This window comes from Crotalus tigris, unplaced genomic scaffold (genome assembly GCF_016545835.1).
Source record: "Crotalus tigris isolate CLP2741 ecotype Arizona unplaced genomic scaffold, ASM1654583v1 scf7180000017668.6805642782:7212621, whole genome shotgun sequence".
Classification (NCBI taxonomy): Eukaryota; Metazoa; Chordata; class Lepidosauria; order Squamata; family Viperidae; genus Crotalus; species Crotalus tigris.
Window position 1 is genome coordinate 3626843 of NW_024096554.1, and position 21223 is coordinate 3648065.

Below are 21223 nucleotides of genomic sequence, written 5' to 3' on the forward strand. Positions count from 1 at the left end.
GTATAATGTTAAATGTGGATAGAATGCTTAGGCATATCTAAATAACCAGATGTTTAAACTACCCTAGACAAAGATTTGTTGGTGGTTTATGAATCCAAGCATGTTTGGGCACCCTTAACTCTATATTGAAATGAATCCATCTTCCCCTAGGTTTTCCCATTTACACATAAAGTAAACTGAAAAAAGGAATCAGTATAGTCTGTTTATCATGTTTATCTTGCTGGTCTGGCTGCAATCTTTGATAAAAAGGGAAGGAAGGAAGGAAGGAAGGAAGGAAGGAAGGAAGGAAGGAAGGAAGGAAGGAAGGAAGGAAGGAAGGAAGGAAGGAAGGCTCCCTTAAAGAAGAGTGCTCAAATGTGAATGATTCATATTTGAATCTGCAAATGATTAGAGACAGCTTTTTCAGTAGTGGCTAGCATTTTAAAATCAAATACATTTTAAAGAATTGACAAGTGATAATTATAAAGGATTATTAAAACCTGCATGGTAAATAAATACACTATCTTTCAAATATTTATTCTCTGGATGATTCTCAGTCATCCAAGTCATTGTTATCCCAAATATGCTTTTCCACCAGGCAACTGGACTTTCTTGTTCAGTTGCCTAATGAAAAAGCACCTTTTGGATAACTATCCTTCAAAGATGCTGTTAAACATAGCTGATTCCTTATGGCATTGAAGCAGTATTATCAGGTGAACAAGAAGAAATATGTGCTTCATAATTAAATCTGAGAAACATCTGCCATGTTTCTTCTCTTCAACAGCTATAGTTTAATACATTATTATGTACTCAAGCACAGTGTTTATGACAAAATATTTTTTGTCATAAACATACAAGTTTCCTGTATGTTACATTTGCTTCTATTAAAATAGAATTAAAGTGCTTAGAAAAGGGAGGGACACCTTATCCAGGCATCAGGCTTCAACTATCAGATAGGTGTTAATAACACAGATTTCTAAAAGCAATGTCCTTAAGACTCAAGTCCTCTAAGATATCGAAAATGGAAAACAACAGCTACTGCAGTACTGTTCTAGGTTTTCTATAGCTAACAGAGGTCTCAGAAGAGAATGACTCATCAGATTCTTTTCTTTTGCATGTTTTGGCAGCTCAGCCCATGAAGTTTTGATGTTTGATTTACCGGTACTTCCCATAGCTAAAATCTTGACTACAACAGGAGCCAGAGAAAATGCAGGCACATGTAAATATTCCCATACTTTTGTGACATCTAACCCATTCATTTTCTGTTAATAGACTCAGATGGTCACTGATGTTTTATCAAGTGGGAGCTAATGATGGATAATGGTCTATCAATAGCTAAGAGCCATTCTTCAATGTTTGTAGAGAGATACCCATCTTAATGGAAAAGGCAGAAGCATCAAAAAGCAGATTTTGGATTAAGAATGTATTTATTATGCAATAGTTGGACTGGAGTAGAACAAGCAAATGAAGAGCTGCAACTTTCAGGCAGAAATAAGAGACAAAGGCAAATACAGCAACACACACACATACATACAGACATATATTATCAAATCTTCCCATATGGACATCAGTCTCCGGTTTCTAGTGCAGCAACTTAATGTCTACACCAAACTGTATAGGTTTATGTGTTCACATCTACACAGATACAAAATGGCTTTCTTATCTTTGTTCTATGCCATAGTACAGCCTTCTTTCTCACATTCAGAGGGCTTCTGATAAGTTAAGAATTGCTTTTTCCCCAAGTATTAGGCCCAGGATGTTAGTGAATCGCAATGTAGGTGTGTTTGCTTGGGAAAATTTTTCTCACTAAATAAATAAAACAGACCAGGATTTGCCAATATGTCTACCAATCAAACCTCTATATAAAAATACTTCAATAGAAATAATGCTTAATAAAGAATATAATTGCTTACAAAGGTTTAGTCACATGGTGTGTTTTTCACAAATTCCTAAGTGAACTGATACAAACTCTGGATGGTTATAAACACATATTTGCATAAACTTGAACACCTCTTTTTTCTATTGATGGACAGTTGTTTGATTATGTAGAATCAACCTTATGTTAATTCTTAGGGACCACATAGATAGATTAACCTTTTCCAGCAGAAGTGTGGTTGTTTACAGATTGAATTTTAAAAAAATGAATAGGAGAGGTACAAAATTTGCATACCCTTTCAGTCAGCACTTTGATAAGTTCTGTGGTAAAATTCACTTGCAAATATTTCCTATAGCCTATTTTGGGAATTTCCCCCAGTATTATTTGCATAGCTCTTTTTGCTCAAAAATATTCTAAAGTCTTCTTGCAAGCACTGCACGACTGAAATCTCTCCACAGATTTTCAATAATATGCAAACCATATTTCCTAAATTCCTTTCCTGTAAGTGCTTTACTGATGATTTGGAGATAGGTCATTTTGCTGAAATATCCAATCTTCTTTCAACTTGTGTCTTTCACAGGTCAGCTTTCTAATTCTTATACAATTCCTCACAATAAACAGCTGATAACAAGGCAGAAGTATAGTATAGATAGAGCAAATGAAGTTAAAAAAAGGCTAGAAAATAGGAGACTGTGAGCTGTAGTCTCAGCCATAAAAGCCAGCTAGGTGACATCTGGCCAGTCACTCCCTCTTAGCCCCAACTCACCACTGAGAGTTATTGTGGCAAAATAGAAGAAGAAAAGTGTGTTTGATATATTCTCTGCCTTGAGTTATTAGTAAAAATAGTAAAAGGCAAGATATTATTAGTAAAATAATAAAGGCAAGATAAATAAATAAAACAATAAAATGATAAAATCATTGATTTCTGAGTCCCAAAGCTATCTACAATCTCCCAAATACTATCCAGAGAATGATCTTATTGATTTTAATGATTACTGTGACTTGAGGACACACCCATCATCACTGAGTCCTCAGTAAGGAAAGCATTCTCTTCATCACCCTTTGATTATGCTATTCTTTGCTCTAGAATTCCAAAGAAACAAATTAAGATTGTTACTTTTCTCTTTAATTACATCCTGGGTCAAGTGGCATTCACCAAGTGTCTAGTTGCTCTGTTTTTTGAAGATTGCTGCAGCTGTCAAACCATTTATATCCAAATAGGTTTTAGAGAGTGAGCTTGGTAGAATCCAGTGTCTTTAATGCAGGCTCCACGTAAGGTTGAGAGTTTGATATTTTTTCCTGGTTCCTGGCACACTGTGTGGCGCGATGGCTCAGCAGTTAAAGAGACTGGGCTTGTCAGCTGGAAAGCCAACAGCCTGGGTTCGAGACCCAAGTGTCACGTGACCGTCTTTGCCTAGCTCCTGCCCACCTAGCAGTTCAAAAGCATGCAAATGCTAAATAAACAGGTCTCATGGCCTCAAAATGGAGATGAGCATGCCCCCTGCAGTCAGCAATAACTACCAGAATAAAATTTGCAAGGACTCTTTTCCTTTCTTCCTGGCACTCTATCCACAGTTCACCCACAGGTTCCTTTAAATCCTGTGGATTTCTTCTGCAGCACATGGTGGTGATTTCTTGGCTTCTCTTTTATCTGAAGAACCTCCACAGATCTGAGCTCACAATCCAATTGCTGGCCTCCACCTCAGCATTGTCTCTGATCATTAGAGATGTGTCAGTTCACTATGTTTCCCCCAAAAAACTCTACTACATTCCAGAAAGGAGGAGGGGGGGAGACAGACATGCTCACATACATGCACACTTTACTTTGCATTTGCTAAACTTTTATTAGGCTTCACACTGTAGTTTTGTTGTCAATAGTTTTTTGTTGTTTGTAATTAAGACCTCCAAAATTTGATGCGGTGTATATCTCTTCTAAGAATTGTTATACCTTTGAGCTAGCTTTGGCTGATTTCAAAATCTTAACAAACTTGAATCAGAATTGGACTTGGATTTTTATTTATATACCCATTAAAATATATATTTGATTGCTTACTAAAAACAGAGTAATAAACTGTGAGCGAGTCTACTTCCAAATTACTATCTTCTTGGCTTAGTTGGATCATTTCTTGTTTGCCTCTTTACTTACAATAATTCCATATTAGCCAAACTCCTCTTTAGTCTTGTTCCCTTGTCTTGGAAAGTAAATTGTGGCAATTTATTGTTTTCTCATTTTACAATATTTATTATCAGTCCCAATCTACAAGGACTCTGGGTGGCTGCAATACAAACAAAATCATAGAATTCTGAATTTAGTTTCTAACAGGACACATTCTAGATGCAAATTATTAGTTCTTGATCATAACTGATGAACTGATAAACAAATTGCTTCATACAGTTGTATACATTTTGGACTCAAACTTTTTCATTTTTAAAGCAAAACGAAATTCTGGATCACTTTACTTCTGATCATTTGTGTACCAAAAATTATCCTCAGTTGCTCCTACGATGAAAAGCACATTGGCAAATATCAGTCAACATGTCCCCTGATTAAAAACTTGCAATCCAATGTTTTACAATCAACTTGCATTCAAGTAAATTGAAGGTAAATTGAAGGTAAACTGACTACAGAGCTGAAAAACAAAACTGAGCATAGAGCTCAAAACAATTTTGTTACCAAAAGTTTCTGTGTTGTAGTTTCTGCTCAATCATAGTAGATAAAGTTATACTGAATGAAAGTTGCTATCATTTGCAAGATACAGCTTACAATAAACTGAGTACTTTAGATCTTTTAATTAAAGAGAATGTAAGTTAATGAATCAAAGTAGTCACATCTCACATGCTTTCTTTACTAATGAAATGAGCAAAAGGTAGCAAGCTAAAAATAATGGAATATATTGTTATTTTTCACTGATTTGTACCAGAATTATATGCTTTCATTGGCATTTCTTAAAAGGCAGGTATTCTGTGCTTTCTCTTTCTGACAGGGATTAACCTTAATACACTTGTTATTTAAAGGAAAAAGTATGTTTCCAATAAGATAAAGTTGTGCTACTGTGTTTCCCTGAAAATAAGACCTCTCTGGAAAATAAGCCCTAGCTTGATTTTTATACTTGCACCTAATATAAGCCCTACCCCCAAAATAAGTCATACTTGAGACCCCACCCACTCTACCCCACCATCTGGTTGCATGAGGTAGGGTGAGGCATATGCATAAAAATCAAGCTAGGGCGGGGGTGAGCAGGTGAACCTGCTCCACGTGACCCATACCCACTTACTTTAGGACCACCAGCCAAGCGCCCCACATCCCTACACCTGCCTTGCCTTTGGTACCAACAGCCCAATCCAGCAGGAGCCTGCGTGACTGCTGCTGGCCCATTTCGTCTGCAGCTGCTCACCATCACTTGCGCGTGTTGTCCCCAGCCTCCGTTTTGCCAGCAGAAGTCTTCAGGAAAAGCCTCTGCAGCCCAGAATAGTGGCCGGGGGAGTGACGTGTGCATCAACTCAGAGCTCCATTCTGGACTGCAGAATCCTTTCCTGAAAGCCTCTGCAAGCGAAACAGAGGCCAGAGGTGATGCACGCAAGTGGCGGCGAGCGACCACAGAACAAGTGGGTTGACAGTGGCCACGCAGACTCCTGCTGGATGGGGCTGTTATTGCTGCCACTGCAAGGTGAGGCAGTGGGGGGGAAAGACAACCCTGAAAATAAGACCTAGTGCCTCTTTTGGAGGCAAAATAATATAAGACAGGTCTTATTTTCAGGAAAACATGGTATATAGTATTTTGTATTTTGATACTCCTTTTCATCTTTTGCCATCACTGCATGATTACTCCCCTGGATGCTTCCCCAGATACCTCTCTAGATGTCAGCTTGGGGGAGAATGAACCAGTTCCTGGCAGGTCAAGAACTGAGTTGATTAATGGCTCCAAGCAGCATCTGTGAGGGAGTTAGCTGAAGCACAGCTGCAGCAGAACAGTCCAGAGGCTCCAGGTAGGAAAAGCATGCAGCATGAGGAAGAGAAACTTCCTTCTGCACCTGATCCGAGAACACGTAGGGTAGAGAAAAGGCAGGAGCAGAGGTCAGCCAAATTACTCATGAGGAGAAAGCCTCACCCTTCTTGATGGGCTGCACTGGAAGCTAGCTATTCAACACAGCAGACATATGGAGGCAATGCTGGTAGCAATATGTTTTGTTTCCTAGTTGTGTGTTTTCTGGTGGTTGTGATTCTAGCCTCACTTTGGATTGATACTGTACCTTTACTTGGATTTTGTCTTGGAAATTCTGGACTTTTCTTGCCTTGTTGAACTCTCTTGCATTGCGGATTTAAGTTTGCCTGGTGGATTTATTTTGATTGAGAAACTTTCAAGTGCCTTGTGGACTCTTTGGCCATTGCTCTGTAGACTAGCATTGGTCTGCTTTTGGCTGGACTTAATTGGGATAGTTCTGGACTTCTGGTGAAGAGAATTGCTGGGGAATATTAAAAAAACCCACTAAACCACAGTTATGTGTGTGAGTGGGACAGCACACTGTATTACTTCAGTAAGGAAATAGTATATGTCTTGCTTCACTTGCTAACTGACACTAACATTTAGATACATAAATATTAATTTGTAGATCATGATACCAACACTACAAAATAAGCATAAAAGTACAGCATAAGTCTGGGGGTATATCAAATCTCAAAGTTAATCATTAACTGAGCTACTTTTTCTAAACAGCATGAAATTCAGAACAGCACAACACAATTTCAATATCCTCTGGAGGAACACATTATAACAGGCATGTCAAACTGCCAGCCCGTGGACCGGATATGTCACGCCAAAACTGTGCCCACCACATTGCCGGCAATGGGGGAAAAGTCCCAATATGTCACGCAACATCACGTGACGTCGCAAGTTTGACATGCCTGCATTATAACAATACTCTATTTCCAATGTTAAAAGACAAAAAAGCATTGCAGACAGATGCAATATATTACTACTGATTTGTTCAGAAACCATCAGTTGTCAGTATTCCAATTCAGGCAATAATAAAGAGGAGAGCTGATAGTTACTACATTCATTTATTTAAACAAAATATGTGACTAAATAATAACATTTGTACATTGTCCAGCACCCATCAAGGGAGAAGAGCATCTAGAAACATGAAATATAAACAAACAAGCAAACATTTATGCTTGTCTTAGAGAAATTTCAACAACCAAAAGAAAGGATTAGAACAAGATCTGTAATATTTCAGGTTGAATTATCCCAGGCATTTGTGCAATTTTGCCTCAAATGTATACAATTTCAGTTTTAAATATCACAAATATATCTGAAGAAAGCAGTTTTATTTCCTGCCTTTTCTTGATACACATGTTTAATCGTAACGAAAAAGCCAAGAGCTATATCTTTTCTTGACAACTGATCCTATTTTATTGACTCAAAGCAGTCTGCAAACACCTCTGCATTTCATTTAACAATAAGTTGGTTTGTAGATAAATTTATTTTGCACGTAAAGGAGCAGCTCTTACAATGGAAATAGTACTCCTAGAAGAACAAGGCAATATAATCTATAATGCAATGGCAAGGTTTCATTTAGGATGCAAATATATCCAATATATAGGCATTTGTTAACGAAACAAATCAGATTAAGAACCAAAGTAACCAGATATTGTCAGAGGATGAAAAGACAGTAAATAGGCTAGCAACACAACTGTAGCAAACCTGAAATTCTGTAAAAAAAATACCCAAACACCTCCCCACACTCCTTAAACTCAGGACTTTGTATCAAAAGAACTGATACAATAGTAGTATACTAACACTCTCCACTTCTCTGGGAAAAGATTTTGGAATTTAATGAGAATTTAATGTCATTTTAGGTTCTTAAAATGTGACAGGCAAAAGAACAATGTAGCCAATAAAAGTAATGAAGGTTTAATTTTACATTATGAATTTGCTCTGGACAATTCTATTTATTTAAAGACCACTATCAATCATCATAGTCAATATTATCACAGTAGTTTTCTGCTACTTAAAATTTGGGAAAATAAAATTAGCAGAACCCATACATGGATACTGCAATGCTGTGCATATTTCTATACAGAGTCTTGCACTGAAAAACTGCTGCCAATTCACAATAAAATGTTTATGCATCACTTAGCTAAAGTCTTTGTGCAGCGGTGTCAAACTCGCAATGTCACATGACATGTCGCGACGTATCATGACTTTTTTTCCATTGCTGGCAATGGGGTGGGCGTGGTTTTGGTATGATGCATCCGGCCGCAGGCTGGCAGTTTGACATCTGTCTTTGTGTATCAAAATACAACCTTTTAAAGATATAAGTAGGAGCAAATCCAACTATGCACTTTGCAATAACTTCCATAGGGCAATGAGTTCATTCTAGAGATGTGCAAAATTTATTTAAACAATCTATATGGTTGCCCACACCACCCTGTGTCTCTGGGCAGTTAAAAATAAATTAAAACCATAATATAAAACCTAAAATGTAAACAAGAAGCATCTTAACACTAAAGCCACAGCCCTCAAAAAGACTCAAATCCAACAGCCATACAACTCAGTCAGGCACTGTGACAGAAGGCATATCTCCTGGGTCCCACTAGATAACACTGCCTCAAGGAAGGGACCCAGATCATGCCCATAAAAAACCTACTATATTCTGGGATAAGCAAAATCTAAGACAAGCACCCAAGCCTATTTATGTAAGGCTTTACAAGAGACAATCAGTACCTTGAATTATACATGGAACACAACTAGCCATGAAAGTACAGAACAGAGCACACTACGGAAGCCCCAAAATTATTGCATTCTGAACTAGTTGCAGCTTTTGAATGCTCTACAAGGGCAGCTCCATGAGTGACATATACAGGACCTTCCAATCCTGGAATGGGCACAACTGATACAGAAAATGGATTTGTGAATAGGCTTCCCCAACCATAGCTACCATTTGCTTGAGTAAGAATTGTGAATCCAAGATTATGTACCAACTCTATCTGGAGGATGCTACCCTATTCAGAAATACAGATGGAAAACCTCCAGATCTGGATGACTTCAAAACCACAGCTGCTCACTTGTTCTTTCCCATAGACTATCATAGCCTCCAAACACTGGGAAAGAACGCTGGGATAAACAACAGAATATCACTACACACTATTGTTCCTTCAACCCATGCCACTGGATGATTTCACCCAGCAGCTTCACAAAGGTGTTCTAAAGAAATAGGAAGACAAAACAGTCCTCCCTCCCTGCCCACAAACACTGACTGGAACCAGCCTATTTGCCACTGAATATTGATGATGCTAGTGTTATTTACACTTAGCGTTTAAATGAAAGTACCTACACAGGAAGAATATTTTCTACTTCTGACGGGTAGTAGCTTTTTTTTTTCTTTAGCTCTGAATCTACAAATCTTTTGTTGGTTCATGGAAACTAATAGGAAAAGAAAGTGTAACTATAGATTTGAAGAGGGACATTTCATGGTTCTGCCTGCAAGACTAAAAGTTTAGGTGCGGACTAACTGGAATTAATGTATTTTTTTCTGCAAGGATGACCTCCTGTCTTGAAGGAGACTGTGGTTCTAAACGTGGGAGACAAAAAATACAGAGTTTCTCAGTCATCACATTCCTTTCAATTGAAGTATCTTTCCACACCAATACAAATGACTTTTCTAACACACACAAACAAAGGTTAGGACTGTGTTACCAGATTTGGATGCATCAATCTTCTACTAGTCTGCCACAAAAAGTGAGAATTTTTGGTATTTCTTTGCTGACCATTAACTATTCAGTTGTTTGCAATGCAAGGAGCTTCTTCTGAATCCCTCTATTTCCCAAGGCTGAAACATTGCTATTGAGTTTGTTTCCACAAATTATGATTGACTCAGGCTGGGTTAACAGAACTTCTGGAATGTAGTATTTTAGTTGGAGTTTAAAATAAACACTATTTCTGTTTTGTGTATATCCTTCATTTGTTCTATCCAAAAGAGGAGTTCTCCTCCCAAATAATTTTTAAAAATACAAGAACATCCGCAGAAGGAATGTTTTCTTTAGAATGGTAGAGTCTTCCTAGTGATCTTTAATATTTTCCTAGCTATTTCAGTTGAGCTAATCAACAAAAAAGCAATGCACATTATAAATTATCTACCTTTCTGTGCTGATCTCACCACTCTAAGCTTACCCAACTCCCAATTAAATCTGTTGTCCTGGAAATATAGTCTAGTTCTAAGAAAATTCATTCGTCAGTTACAAAATGCTTGTTGCTAACAAATTGATTTTTTCAGATTTAAATAGGGGTTTTTGCACATTAAATTGATCATAATTAGTAAAGAATAGCACTGTGCTCATGATCCAACTTTCATTACATGCATTTTCTGATAATTCTTGGATGGAAGACAAAAAGATTTAAACTTTAAAGAGACAAAATTTGCATTTATTTCAGTTCTCAGTAGAAGAAATCCATCAGAATTAAGCACTTAAAATATTTCTGTGGAGAGTCAAATACATGCTTAAACACCACCATATGTAATACTGGCAAAGTAATTACCTAAACAAACTAAAGATAAGATGACTATTCATTGACATTAGACTCAGCTAAGCATTCATATGAATGGAAGTGGCTTGCAACTGCTATCTTCTGGGATATTTGACTTCTGAATCTACCCTGTAATCCTGAGCTTTCTGGATAGTCTCTCATCCAGATTCTAACAATGTTTGACCCTGCTTAGCTATTTTTGAAATCAGCCAAGGCAAGCTAGATGCTGCCACCTGCTGTGACTAATGATGTAAATAAAATTATGCAGGAAGAAACAAGAACTTTCTGCAGTGCTCCAATTTAATACCATTTACTACATCTTTCATTTGAACTGATTAAACACAATAATTACTGCAGCAGGAGTATATATGTTTAAGACATCTTCAGAAAGATAATTATGTGATCATGAAAAAGACAATACTTTGAGCCGAGCTGGTGCAGCAGTTAGAGTGCAGTACTGCAGGCCACTTTAGCTGACTGTGTTCAGCAGGTCAGTGGTTCAAATCTCACCGGCTCAAGGTTGACTCAGCCTTCCATCCTTCCGGGGTAGGTAAAATGAGGACCCAGATTGTTGGGGGCAATGTAAATATTTGTTTTCTGAGGTTTATATATACATTGCTTACTGGTGTACACCGCTTAGAGAGTGCTCGTACTTAAAGCGGTATATAAGTCTCATAAATAAATAAATAATACTTCCTAGCCATATTTAAAATGGACAGCCATATGCATTTTCTAAATAAACTAAAAGTGAGCATTGTCCTTCATATTAGTACATGAAATAAAATAAAGTTTGGGTTATATAGTTTTATTAAAATATTTTTAAAACAAAAATTAAGAATAAACTTTTAATATAGAGGTAGTAGAATACCTTTCTTCAAGCATTACCTTTAATCTATCTCAAAGTGAGATTCACTAAATGAAATGTGGCTTACTTTTCAGTAAGCACCTATAGAATTGTACTGCAAATCTGGTAGTTATGCTTGCAATTAGTATATGTGGGCGTTGCTTGCAATTACTACATGTGGGAGGCTGGCATCAGAGACTTCTGTCTTCAAACAAACTAATTGATATTGGTACTTTTTATGCACTTAAATCATGCAGCCTTTTAAAAATATTTTCACAGCACCAAGTAACAGGTAAGGATATGTTACCAAAAATACTGCTAAAATCCAATAAAGAAAAGTTGGTTGGTCAAAAAACTTAGTTACAACATTGTACCTAGAATTTAAATAATTATAAAGATGAAAAATAAAAGGCATTCCAAGTTGTTCTCATTCAGTAGTTAACCTGGGCTGCTACAACACTGTTTGACTAACCTAAATTTTCCTTTATCCAGTATCAGCTCATGAGTTTGTCTTGTCAAGGAAGTCTGTACCTTGAGACTGTGCTTCTAAAGAAATTGAACATAGTGTTGATTACATTTTGTTCTGCACATTCAACACCTCACAGTACTTGATTTTTGTCAATAAAATGTCCTAATTCTCTGACTTGGTCAACTGTGGCATCTTCCTCTATCTTCTCATTTAATAATGCAATTCCCTGTAAGACAAACAAGATGCAGAAACTGTTCTAAGGAAAGATCCTACCACATTCTCTTTTTTCCCATTATTCAACAGCAGAATCCTGTCTTTATTTTCTCTACTTCAATTTCTGTATTAAATTCTCATTCACTCTTAATTCTTCTAAGAAACTCCAATGTCTGCAGACAATTCCCAAAAAGTTCAGAAGATATCCTAGTTTTATACTACCCAGTTTCTTACATACTTATTTGTATTTATATTTAATAAAACAAGGGAAGTATAGTTGTAATACCTTAAAATACTCAGGTTTTTTACCATTACTGATAGGCATTAAACAAAACACAAGTTCTATAAATACGTCTCTTACACACAAATTCCAAACATGTCTAAAACAAAGCATATCATATATTTTGCTGAAATTTAATCTTTTTTGCTCTTTGAAATCATTTGTTTTCAATGCTGTCCATGGCTATCAATCCAGCTTTGGGTTCATGCATTGCCTTTTAATGTTCTGATTTAGCTCACACTGCAATATAGAAGTAACACTTCGGAAGAGATAAAGATTAACTTTGGATCAAGTAACTGCTACCCTTTTTGGCTCTATTTAAAATTTAGGTTCTCTCACAATCTTCTCTATTATAATTAGTTTCACTATGATTTTTTTATTAGAAAATCAGTGAGGTTACTTATCACACATATATTTTTAAAAATCTGATAAACAGATTTTTTCTACCATTTTCTATATAATGTACATTTTTAAATAATAGAACTATCATTTCTATTTTGATTTGATAAAGCAATAATCATATATCAGTCACCAATACAAACACAAACCAGATGCAATTTGGATTTCAATCTTCTCCACAGTAAACTTTGGTTACTCTGCAAAGTTTTAAATGGGGAAACTCCTAAAATAACATGAGATTTTTTCTTGCCCATTGCCTTGGAATTATTTTCCACATGTAATACACATATATAAAGTGTGTGGGAGTCAGGCAGTATAAAAATTTAACGAATAAATAAAAATAATTTTAACTATGTAAAGCCTAGCATTTTGAAGTCCTTAGTTCCATATCAATCAAAATGCTAAGAAATGCTATACTTTTTTTAAAAAAAGAGCTGCCAGTTATTTATAAATTTCTATTCTATATCACTTCATTCTAATTTAAATAATGTTGGAAACAAACTTCAAGTCAAGTTTGACCTAAGTTGAAATTATATGAAGAAAGAATAATTATAAATAACTAGAGCAAACACGGCTAGTAAACTGAAGACAAGCAACAGCACAGACAACAGCCGAGTAGAGATGCTTCTGCCAAATTGTTATTCCTAGTGTTTGCTTTACTGAATTGCAGACTTGAAGTCACCCAGCTGGCTTCCATTCCTAAAAGAAGACTAGAACCTGGGTTATCCTTCTCCTAGTCCACCACTGGATCACCTACACCTTAACCATTGGATCTCTCTGCTGCTAATAAGCAATGCTCAGAAATTAAAATTATCTTTGAGCATTGTTTTAAAATCAGCTATTTCTTAACAAACCAAGTGCCCAATTTCCCCCATCCTGAATCACATTAAAGTCCCAAGAGAAGAGAATTTTTGTAATTCAAGAGTTGAATGGTGTGGAGTTCCTCAAAGAACTACCAAGACCACTCCTACCGTCATTGACAGGGCAACCAGGACATAAAATAAGAGCAAATCCCACTCTCTTCTAGCACTGATGATGTTATCTGGTTTGGTAATGAAAAGTCTCCAAGAAAACAATCCAGCATCAAGGATTCCACATAAAGTGTCTACCCTTAGTTGGTTCCAGTACCAGTACCCCTCTAAAACACACTATTATACAGAAATGATACAAAGGGGGAAAAACATATAAATTCATATGCTTGTGTGATGTTCATGTGCTGGCTAATAACAGTCTGAATATATTAGGTTTCAGATAAGCCAGAGCAGAAGTGATTCAACTCAAGGCTTCTAGACAGATAACAGCAATAATGAATATTTATTCTCTCTCTTCCTCACTGATGGTTATTTCATGGAACAAAAAAACAGAAATAGTAGGGGTAAATCATAGGATGGTTTTAGACTGAAGGCAGCATCTGGAGTTCATCAAATGCTATTAACAATGGATAATGCACATGGAAAACCTTATCTAGAAACACCCAGAGTAGCTCTTACAAAAACTCCTGAATACTAGACCTTATATACAACTTGAAACCTTATGGAAACAGAAAGGTTGATATTTAGGAAGATAATTCTTGGGGCAAACTCTTCAGGTGGCTCTTAGGGAAATGTCAGAACATCAGAGGAGCCATTTTACTTGAAAACAAGGGCTACTTCTCCTCACTACCCAAACAAGTGAAGTTGGTACTTAGGAAAATCACATCATTTCAATTTTGATACTTTCTAGAATTCGAAACTGCATTTGAACAAATTTATATTTGCCAAACTTTCTAAAAGCAAACCGGGGGAAGCTGTTAGTTTTTAACGTAAAACCTTATTTTACGTTTACACTTAATAAGTGACAGTATCCCACCACCTTTACCACGTCGTCCTCCCAAATCTTTTATAGCTTGGCTGTCTACATTTTACTGATGGGGGGGGGGGCTGGAGAGATCGCCTCAGGCAGCTAATTGGCCCGAGTTTTTTTCTCGAAGATCGAAGAGCAAGAATGGGAATATCAGGGGAGGCAATGCAAAAGTTTGCAGAAGGATTTCCTCCAATTTTAGCCACCCGAAGAGGGGTTTTAGCTCCAGCACTTGGCGCCCTCCTCGGGGAAGAACCTCGCAAGAGCTGACCTCCGCTTTTCTGTCAAATCGCGAGCCGGCAAGGGCTTGCCAATCGTCTCTGTGCCTCACGAAACCCAACGGGAGACCCGAAACCGCAGAAGATTGCAACATCCATGCAGTCCCTATACCCCGCATCGGTCCTCAGGCTCAGAGGAAGGGGGGGCTGTCTCTCTCCCAGTCACCTCGCCTGCTCACCTTGCTCGAGGGCGCTCCCCCCGTGCTTAAGAGCAACGCCAAGGCGAAGCTCTTCCAGGGAGCAGAAAGCGCCGAGGGCATGTTAGCCCCGCCAAACTGCCCGAAGCAGCCGCGCAGAAGAGCTGGCCTTAGTTCCAAGCGGAGAGACGCAGTCAAACGCGCCGCAGACTTTTGAGTGAACTTTGTGGCGCGGTCTCGGCCGCATTTGTAAGCTCGGCGGTGGGGGAGCGGTGGGAGGGGGGGAGAGCGCGAGCCCAATTCATTCGGCACGTGGCTTTCCGGCCAATCGCTTCCAGACAGAGCAGGCGCCCGGGGTGGGGCGGGGGGAGGCTGCCTTTGGATTGGGAGAAACCGAAGGGCAACCGCGAGACCCAACCTCGCTGTCCCTTTCCATTCGGAAGGTACACGCCTCGTGCGCGCGCGTTCGAGTTTCCGCCCCTGGTTCGCCTTTCATTCCCACGCGCGGCCACCTAGGGTAGCGAACAAGCCGTGCACCTTATTGTTCGAAGTAGCTTGGTATTTCCTCTGGCTGACGGGGAGCTCCAGGCCATCGAAGCCGACGGTCCATCGATGCAGCTTTCTCCGTGACTGCTTTTTTGGAAGAGAAAACATTTCACCGCTTGTTAATCCATCCTTCAAGGCTCGGGGCAGTTGCTCTCGAGTGCTAGTTTGCCAATGACGAATCTTATAATTTGAAAATGCACTGTGAGGATGTTCTTGCTCCAACGCTTGGCACCTAAGATTAATGCAATCGAAGGGCCTTTCTTCTAAGACAATTATCCAATAATTTTACAATTCATTAATAAAATAAGAATATTAAAAATAGAATATTTTTGTCTAAGTTCTCCCAGAAAAACCTTGTTCAGCCCCACTTACAAAATGCCCGAAGATGATAGGCACCGTTACAGCATATTCTGACTAGTAGCGTTCAAAGTCAAACTTTTGGCTCAGTGGAGAAAATGCAAACACAGAAAAGAGTGGAAGATGAAGTCTTGTCAGCCTCCCCACCCTATGCAGGAATTAGAATTACTACTTAATGTCAGTTTCATTTAGAAGTGTCTAAAACCTTCATATGTTGAACTTTACAAATATATTTCCCTCAAACTAGTCACTGAGAAATGGTTAAGATTGAAACAAAAAAAAAATCTTAATTTTTCTCCATAAAGACATTATTCAAAATCACTCATGAGAGAAAGACACTTTCTGAATTTACTTTGGTGAGCTCTTTGTAATATAACTAAATTCCACAATTTATTCATTCCTGTCTGCCAGGAATTGTGCTGTCAGAATTTGAATGCCAAAGATATTGTGCCTTCAATAGTAAAGGCTTAAGACATTTGTAAAAATGTTTTTTTGTCTTTTGTCCAAGTTCCATTACATATATAGGAATAACTATTTCTAGGACTTGTATGCTGATCCCAAGGGGGGGGGGGCTGAGATAAGACCCTGGTGACTTACCTTGTAAAAAATTTGCCAAAATGTGTTATGGAAAAATCTCAAATGAATCAAATATTGTGCTCAATGGTTGGAAGGTACTGAACCAGTTACTGGGGAAGAACAAGATTCTGCAATGAGTGGTCAAGACATTAACTGGGGCATTTGCTGGGCCAAATCCAGCAAGAATCCCAGGTGCTGATTCATCCATTGGTGAAAGCGAGCATCTGGGTTGCACAAAGATATATCAAATAGCAATATGGAATATCTGAGGAACGAGCCAGTGTAAATCAGATCATATCAAATGGAAGATGGACAGATTGAAAACCAGTTTCCTTAGCCTTAGAGAGGTACATTAGATGGACAGTGGCTATTTCAAGTTTGAAGTATTCACTATCTATTACTCAGGACATGACAGGAAAATGAATGGAGTGGCATTTATCACAAGCAAGAAATTCATCCAAGCAGCGCAAAACTTTCTGATGGTTAATGATAACATTATAACTATCCAAATCTGTGCCAAACCCCTCGGAATCACAGTTGTCCAGGTCTGTGCCCCAACGACTGATGCAACAGAGCTTGAAATAGTGGATTTCTTGTCAGCATTAAAAAAAAACTCTAAAGCAAGTAACAAAAAAACCACAGAGTTTACATCCTGGGTGATTTCAGTGCAAAAGTAGAAACAGGCATCAGCTGGAAACTTTGGACTTGGGAAGAGGAATGGTGCAGGTGATTGATTTAATTTTGTCATGAAAATCATTTTCATATCATGAATACCTGGTTCAAACAGTACAAGCATCACTTATACATTTGGACCTGTCACGTAAACTGTGCTATAACTAGTTGACTACAGATAATCCTAGACTTATAAACCACAACTGGGACAAAAATTTCCATTGTAAGTTGTAGTCACAAATTTCTGTTTAATTCATTGTTGATTGTAATTGGCTGTAATAATTCAATAATGATTTAATTGAACAGTAATTTGTTCTTAAGCTATTTAATAATGACTAATAATAACAAATTGAGGGGATTATAAGGTAAAATCATAAAAAATGATTGGAAAGATAAGAAGGAAGGTGATGAGAAAATAACATTAAGCATTTCTTTTCAACTGGCATCTCACGGACTTGAGTGCCACCTATCTTGCTGTAGCTGTTTTCTCCACAGCATACCCTCCCCCTTTGGGGAGAGCAAACTTTACTCAGAAGAAAATGCTGACCCCTGAAGTATAGCTATAGAACATAAAATGTATGCTTCAAAAGAAGTTATACTCATGTCTTGCATGGATGAATAGTTATAGATTTGGAAAGTTTGGCATGAATGAAAAGTGGGAATAGACTATTACTACATTTTTTGAGATATGCATCAAAAAGGGAAGGAACCAGCCAAATTAAAAGGGTAGCAATATATCAGATTTCATTAGTGCATCTGAATCTCCAAAATGAAATTAGTTTGACCCAGAACAATTTTCATAGAAAATAGAATAGAATAGAATAGAATAGAATAGAATAGAATAGAATAGAATAGAACTGGAAGGGACCTTGGAGGTCTTCTAGTCCAGCCCCACACTCAAACAGGAGAACCTATACCATCTCAGACAAGTGTTTGTCCAGTCTCTTCTTAAAAACCTCCAATAACGGAGCACCCACGATTTCTGAAAGCAAGCTGTTCCACTGGTTAATTGTCCTCACTGTTAGGAAGTTTTTCCTTAATTCCAGGTTGCTTCTCTCTTTGATCAGTTTCCAACCATTGTTTTTCTCTTTTTTTAGAAATGTTAGTGCCTAGTGTACAGCGTGTTGTCTTGGTTCATATATTTTGAAAAGAAACAATCAATAGTAGTTAATTAACAGTCAATAATATTTTTTTTGTAATTCCATAATTAGTATATTAATTAATAATATATTTCTTTGATCTTCCCTTCTCCCAATAGTATTCTGTTTCTTCAACCTTAATCAAATATATTTTCAGTGCATAAATGGTTAAATATAAACATTTTTTCATGTTTGTACAAATAATAATGTCCATGTATGATATTTTTTCTTATCAACTTGTGTTGTTTTCTATTCTTATTAGTTCACATATCCTATTTTAATAATTCTTATTTAAACTTAATTTCCCCTTAATATTCAAACAATAATTTTCTCATTAATAATCTAAATATCCAGATTTTCCATTTAGATACACCATCTCAATGTTTTCATATTTGATGCATTATAAAAATACTATGCTGCTTATTTATCTTATGACCTCTACCTATAACATCTTTTCTGATCACGTTAATTTGTTATATTACTATATATATTACTATATATCCTATTTTCAAAGTTCTTATTTAAGCTTAATTTCCCCTCAGTACTTCAGTCATTCTTACTCCTAATTCTCTTGAACTTAATTTGCTTTTAAATTTCAAACTTTTCATTCACATACACCATCCCAATATTTTTATATTTTATATATTATGAAAAATACTATATTTATATCCAAAGTTATCTGTTCTTTTAACGTTATTCAAACAAGTGTTTGCACATGTAATACTCTATCTGGTAGGGCGAGTCAAATCTCTTAAATCTATCTCTGGCCTTCTTCTTTTGCCAAATAACTTTCCAAGTTGATAAATTCCACTTGCCAGGAAATTTTTGTATTTTTGTAATTATTGTTGGGAGTGGAGAAGACGGGATGCATAGAATATATGCTTTTTGTCTCCTGAACTCTAGTGGTTCTCCTGGCAGTTCTATAGTCCATTTTGTTAAATCTTCTTTCTTATCCTCAGGTTTATTTTGACGTTCTGATGAATAAAGTATCTTTTCCATTTTTATTGTTATGTCAAGGTGTTGTAGGTTTTTTCCTATTTGTGTTAAATTATAATTCTCTTCATTTGTAGCTTTGCTGGTTAAGTCATTTTCTTCTAGTTTATGTTCTGTTATCAATTTGTTTGTTCATTCTTTACCATCATTTTCTGAGTGATTTTTGATTGTGGGTTTAGATTAGAGATGTGATCATTTATGTCATCAAAGTTGTTTTTTATCTCCTTGTAGTTTGAAGCTATTGCCATTTTTACCTGTTGTAACATTTCTTCCTGGAAAGTATTTCTCTTATCTTGAAATGTTGCTTCTGGAGGTCTTTGATATTCCAGGCTAGCTCCTTCAGGAGTAAGTATTAAATGTATTAAATGTGGTTTTCTGTCATATTTTTGGTAAGTATGCAATATCCATGTTGTTTCCCCCTTTCAAATAGTCCTTCATCAGTGCAATAGTCTCTATAATTAGCCTTACAAAACCAGCCAAACTCAGAATCCAAACAGTCCAATTTTGTATAGTTCTTATCTTTATATATAGTTTTTATAATCCACTGTATTTCCAATTGTCAAGGCATCAGTAAAATCAGTATTTTATAACAGTTCTTTTATTCAGGGGTCAGTTGTCAACCAGGCAAAATTGCAATTCAGTATATTTAGCATCTTGAGTCCTTCCTGTAAATTCCCCCCTAAAAGATTAGCCCAGAGTCAAAGTTTTTCTTTTTCTGTAAACAATTCTTGGCTGTGGGGTGCGGAATTCCACAATCCCGTGCCCGTGTTCTACAGTGCAAAAAAACAGAAGTCTCACCAACCAACCATTGTTTCTTGTCCCACCCTCTGATGCTTTGGAGAATAATTTGATCCCCTCTTCTTTGTGGTAGCCTCTCAGATACCAGAATACTGCTATACTGTCATCCCTATTTCTTCTTTTCTTTAGACTAGCCAAACCCAAGTCCTGAAGCTGTTCTTCATATGTTTTAGTCTCCAGGCCTTTAATTTTCTTAGTTGCTCTTCTCTGAACTTTTTCCAAGGTCTCAACATCTTTTTTGTAGTATGGTACCCAAAATTGGTTGCAATATTCCAGGTATGTTTCACTAGGATTTTATAAAGCGGTACTAATATTTCACGTGATCTTGATTCTGTGCCTCTGTTTATACAACCCAGGATTGTATTAGCTTTTCTGGCTGCTGCTGCACACTGCTGGCTCATGTTTAAGTGATCGTCCACTAGGATTCCAAGGTCTCTCTCACAGTTACTGTTTTTAAACCAGATCTCACCTAATCTGTACTTGTATCTTTGATTTTTCCTGCCTAAATGTAAAACTTTGCTTTTCTCCACATTAAAACTCATTTTGTTGGATAGGGGTTTTTTTCAAAGGAAGAAAAAAAAATCTAAATATCTGATCCATCAAATTTTTCCCTGCAGGCTTATAAGCATAATTTTGTGGTTTATTTATTTATATAAGAAATATTGCAACTTCTGAAACACAGAGTTTAAGGTACTTTGAAACTTCTGTGAAGAAAACAGAATTCTAAGAGTGCAAGCCAGCAGTTCTTTTTTCAACCACTATAAAGCCACTTCAGGAAGCAGTGAGTAAGAAGCCAGACAGAGATAGTTTGTAAACTCAAGGCAATGCTTGATTGATTTCCAGCAATTGCTGTGGTACTATCTTCAGAGTACAAGGACTGCTGATTTTGATTCTCCATTTGGATGAAAAACAACAGACACAAATGGGAGGTGAGGAGGAATAGTGTTATTAGACACCTGCCAGGAACCACATTAAAGCAAGGAGCTCATTGCCAATGAACTGGATTCTTTTGATATTGCTGCTGTTTCTCCTGCTTGCTATTTCAGCCTAATCTGCAACTGTGAACTGTAAAAGGAAGTCCCAGAGTGATCATTATGCCACATGGAAGGAAACCCTAGCTTGTCTAAGCATGCCTGTTGAATTGTTATGTTTAATGTGACAGAAGGGAGGATGTTATTAATTATAGAGTAATTAACTATGCTAAATTACTTTAATTAAAATCCTACTTATTGCTGGCAGGGCTTTCATAAGCCTTATGTGACCCATAGTCTGAACAAGGTTATGACATCCTATTTTGCATAAT

General features: G+C 37.1%; 1 protein-coding gene across 3 annotated transcripts in view; it reads right to left on the bottom strand.

Moving 5' to 3' along the window:
- Positions 1 to 15035, bottom strand: part of GLP1R (glucagon like peptide 1 receptor) — a 116021-nt gene extending 100986 nt beyond the window's left edge. For all 3 annotated transcript variants that reach the window (XM_039337108.1, XM_039337107.1, XM_039337106.1), the window contains exon 1: positions 14882 to 15035. In XM_039337108.1, coding sequence (XP_039193042.1) covers positions 14882 to 14962 — 81 coding nt within the window. In that variant the 5' untranslated portion in view covers positions 14963 to 15035. The remainder of the gene's footprint in view (positions 1 to 14881) is intronic.
- Positions 15036 to 21223: the final 6188 nt, after the last annotated feature.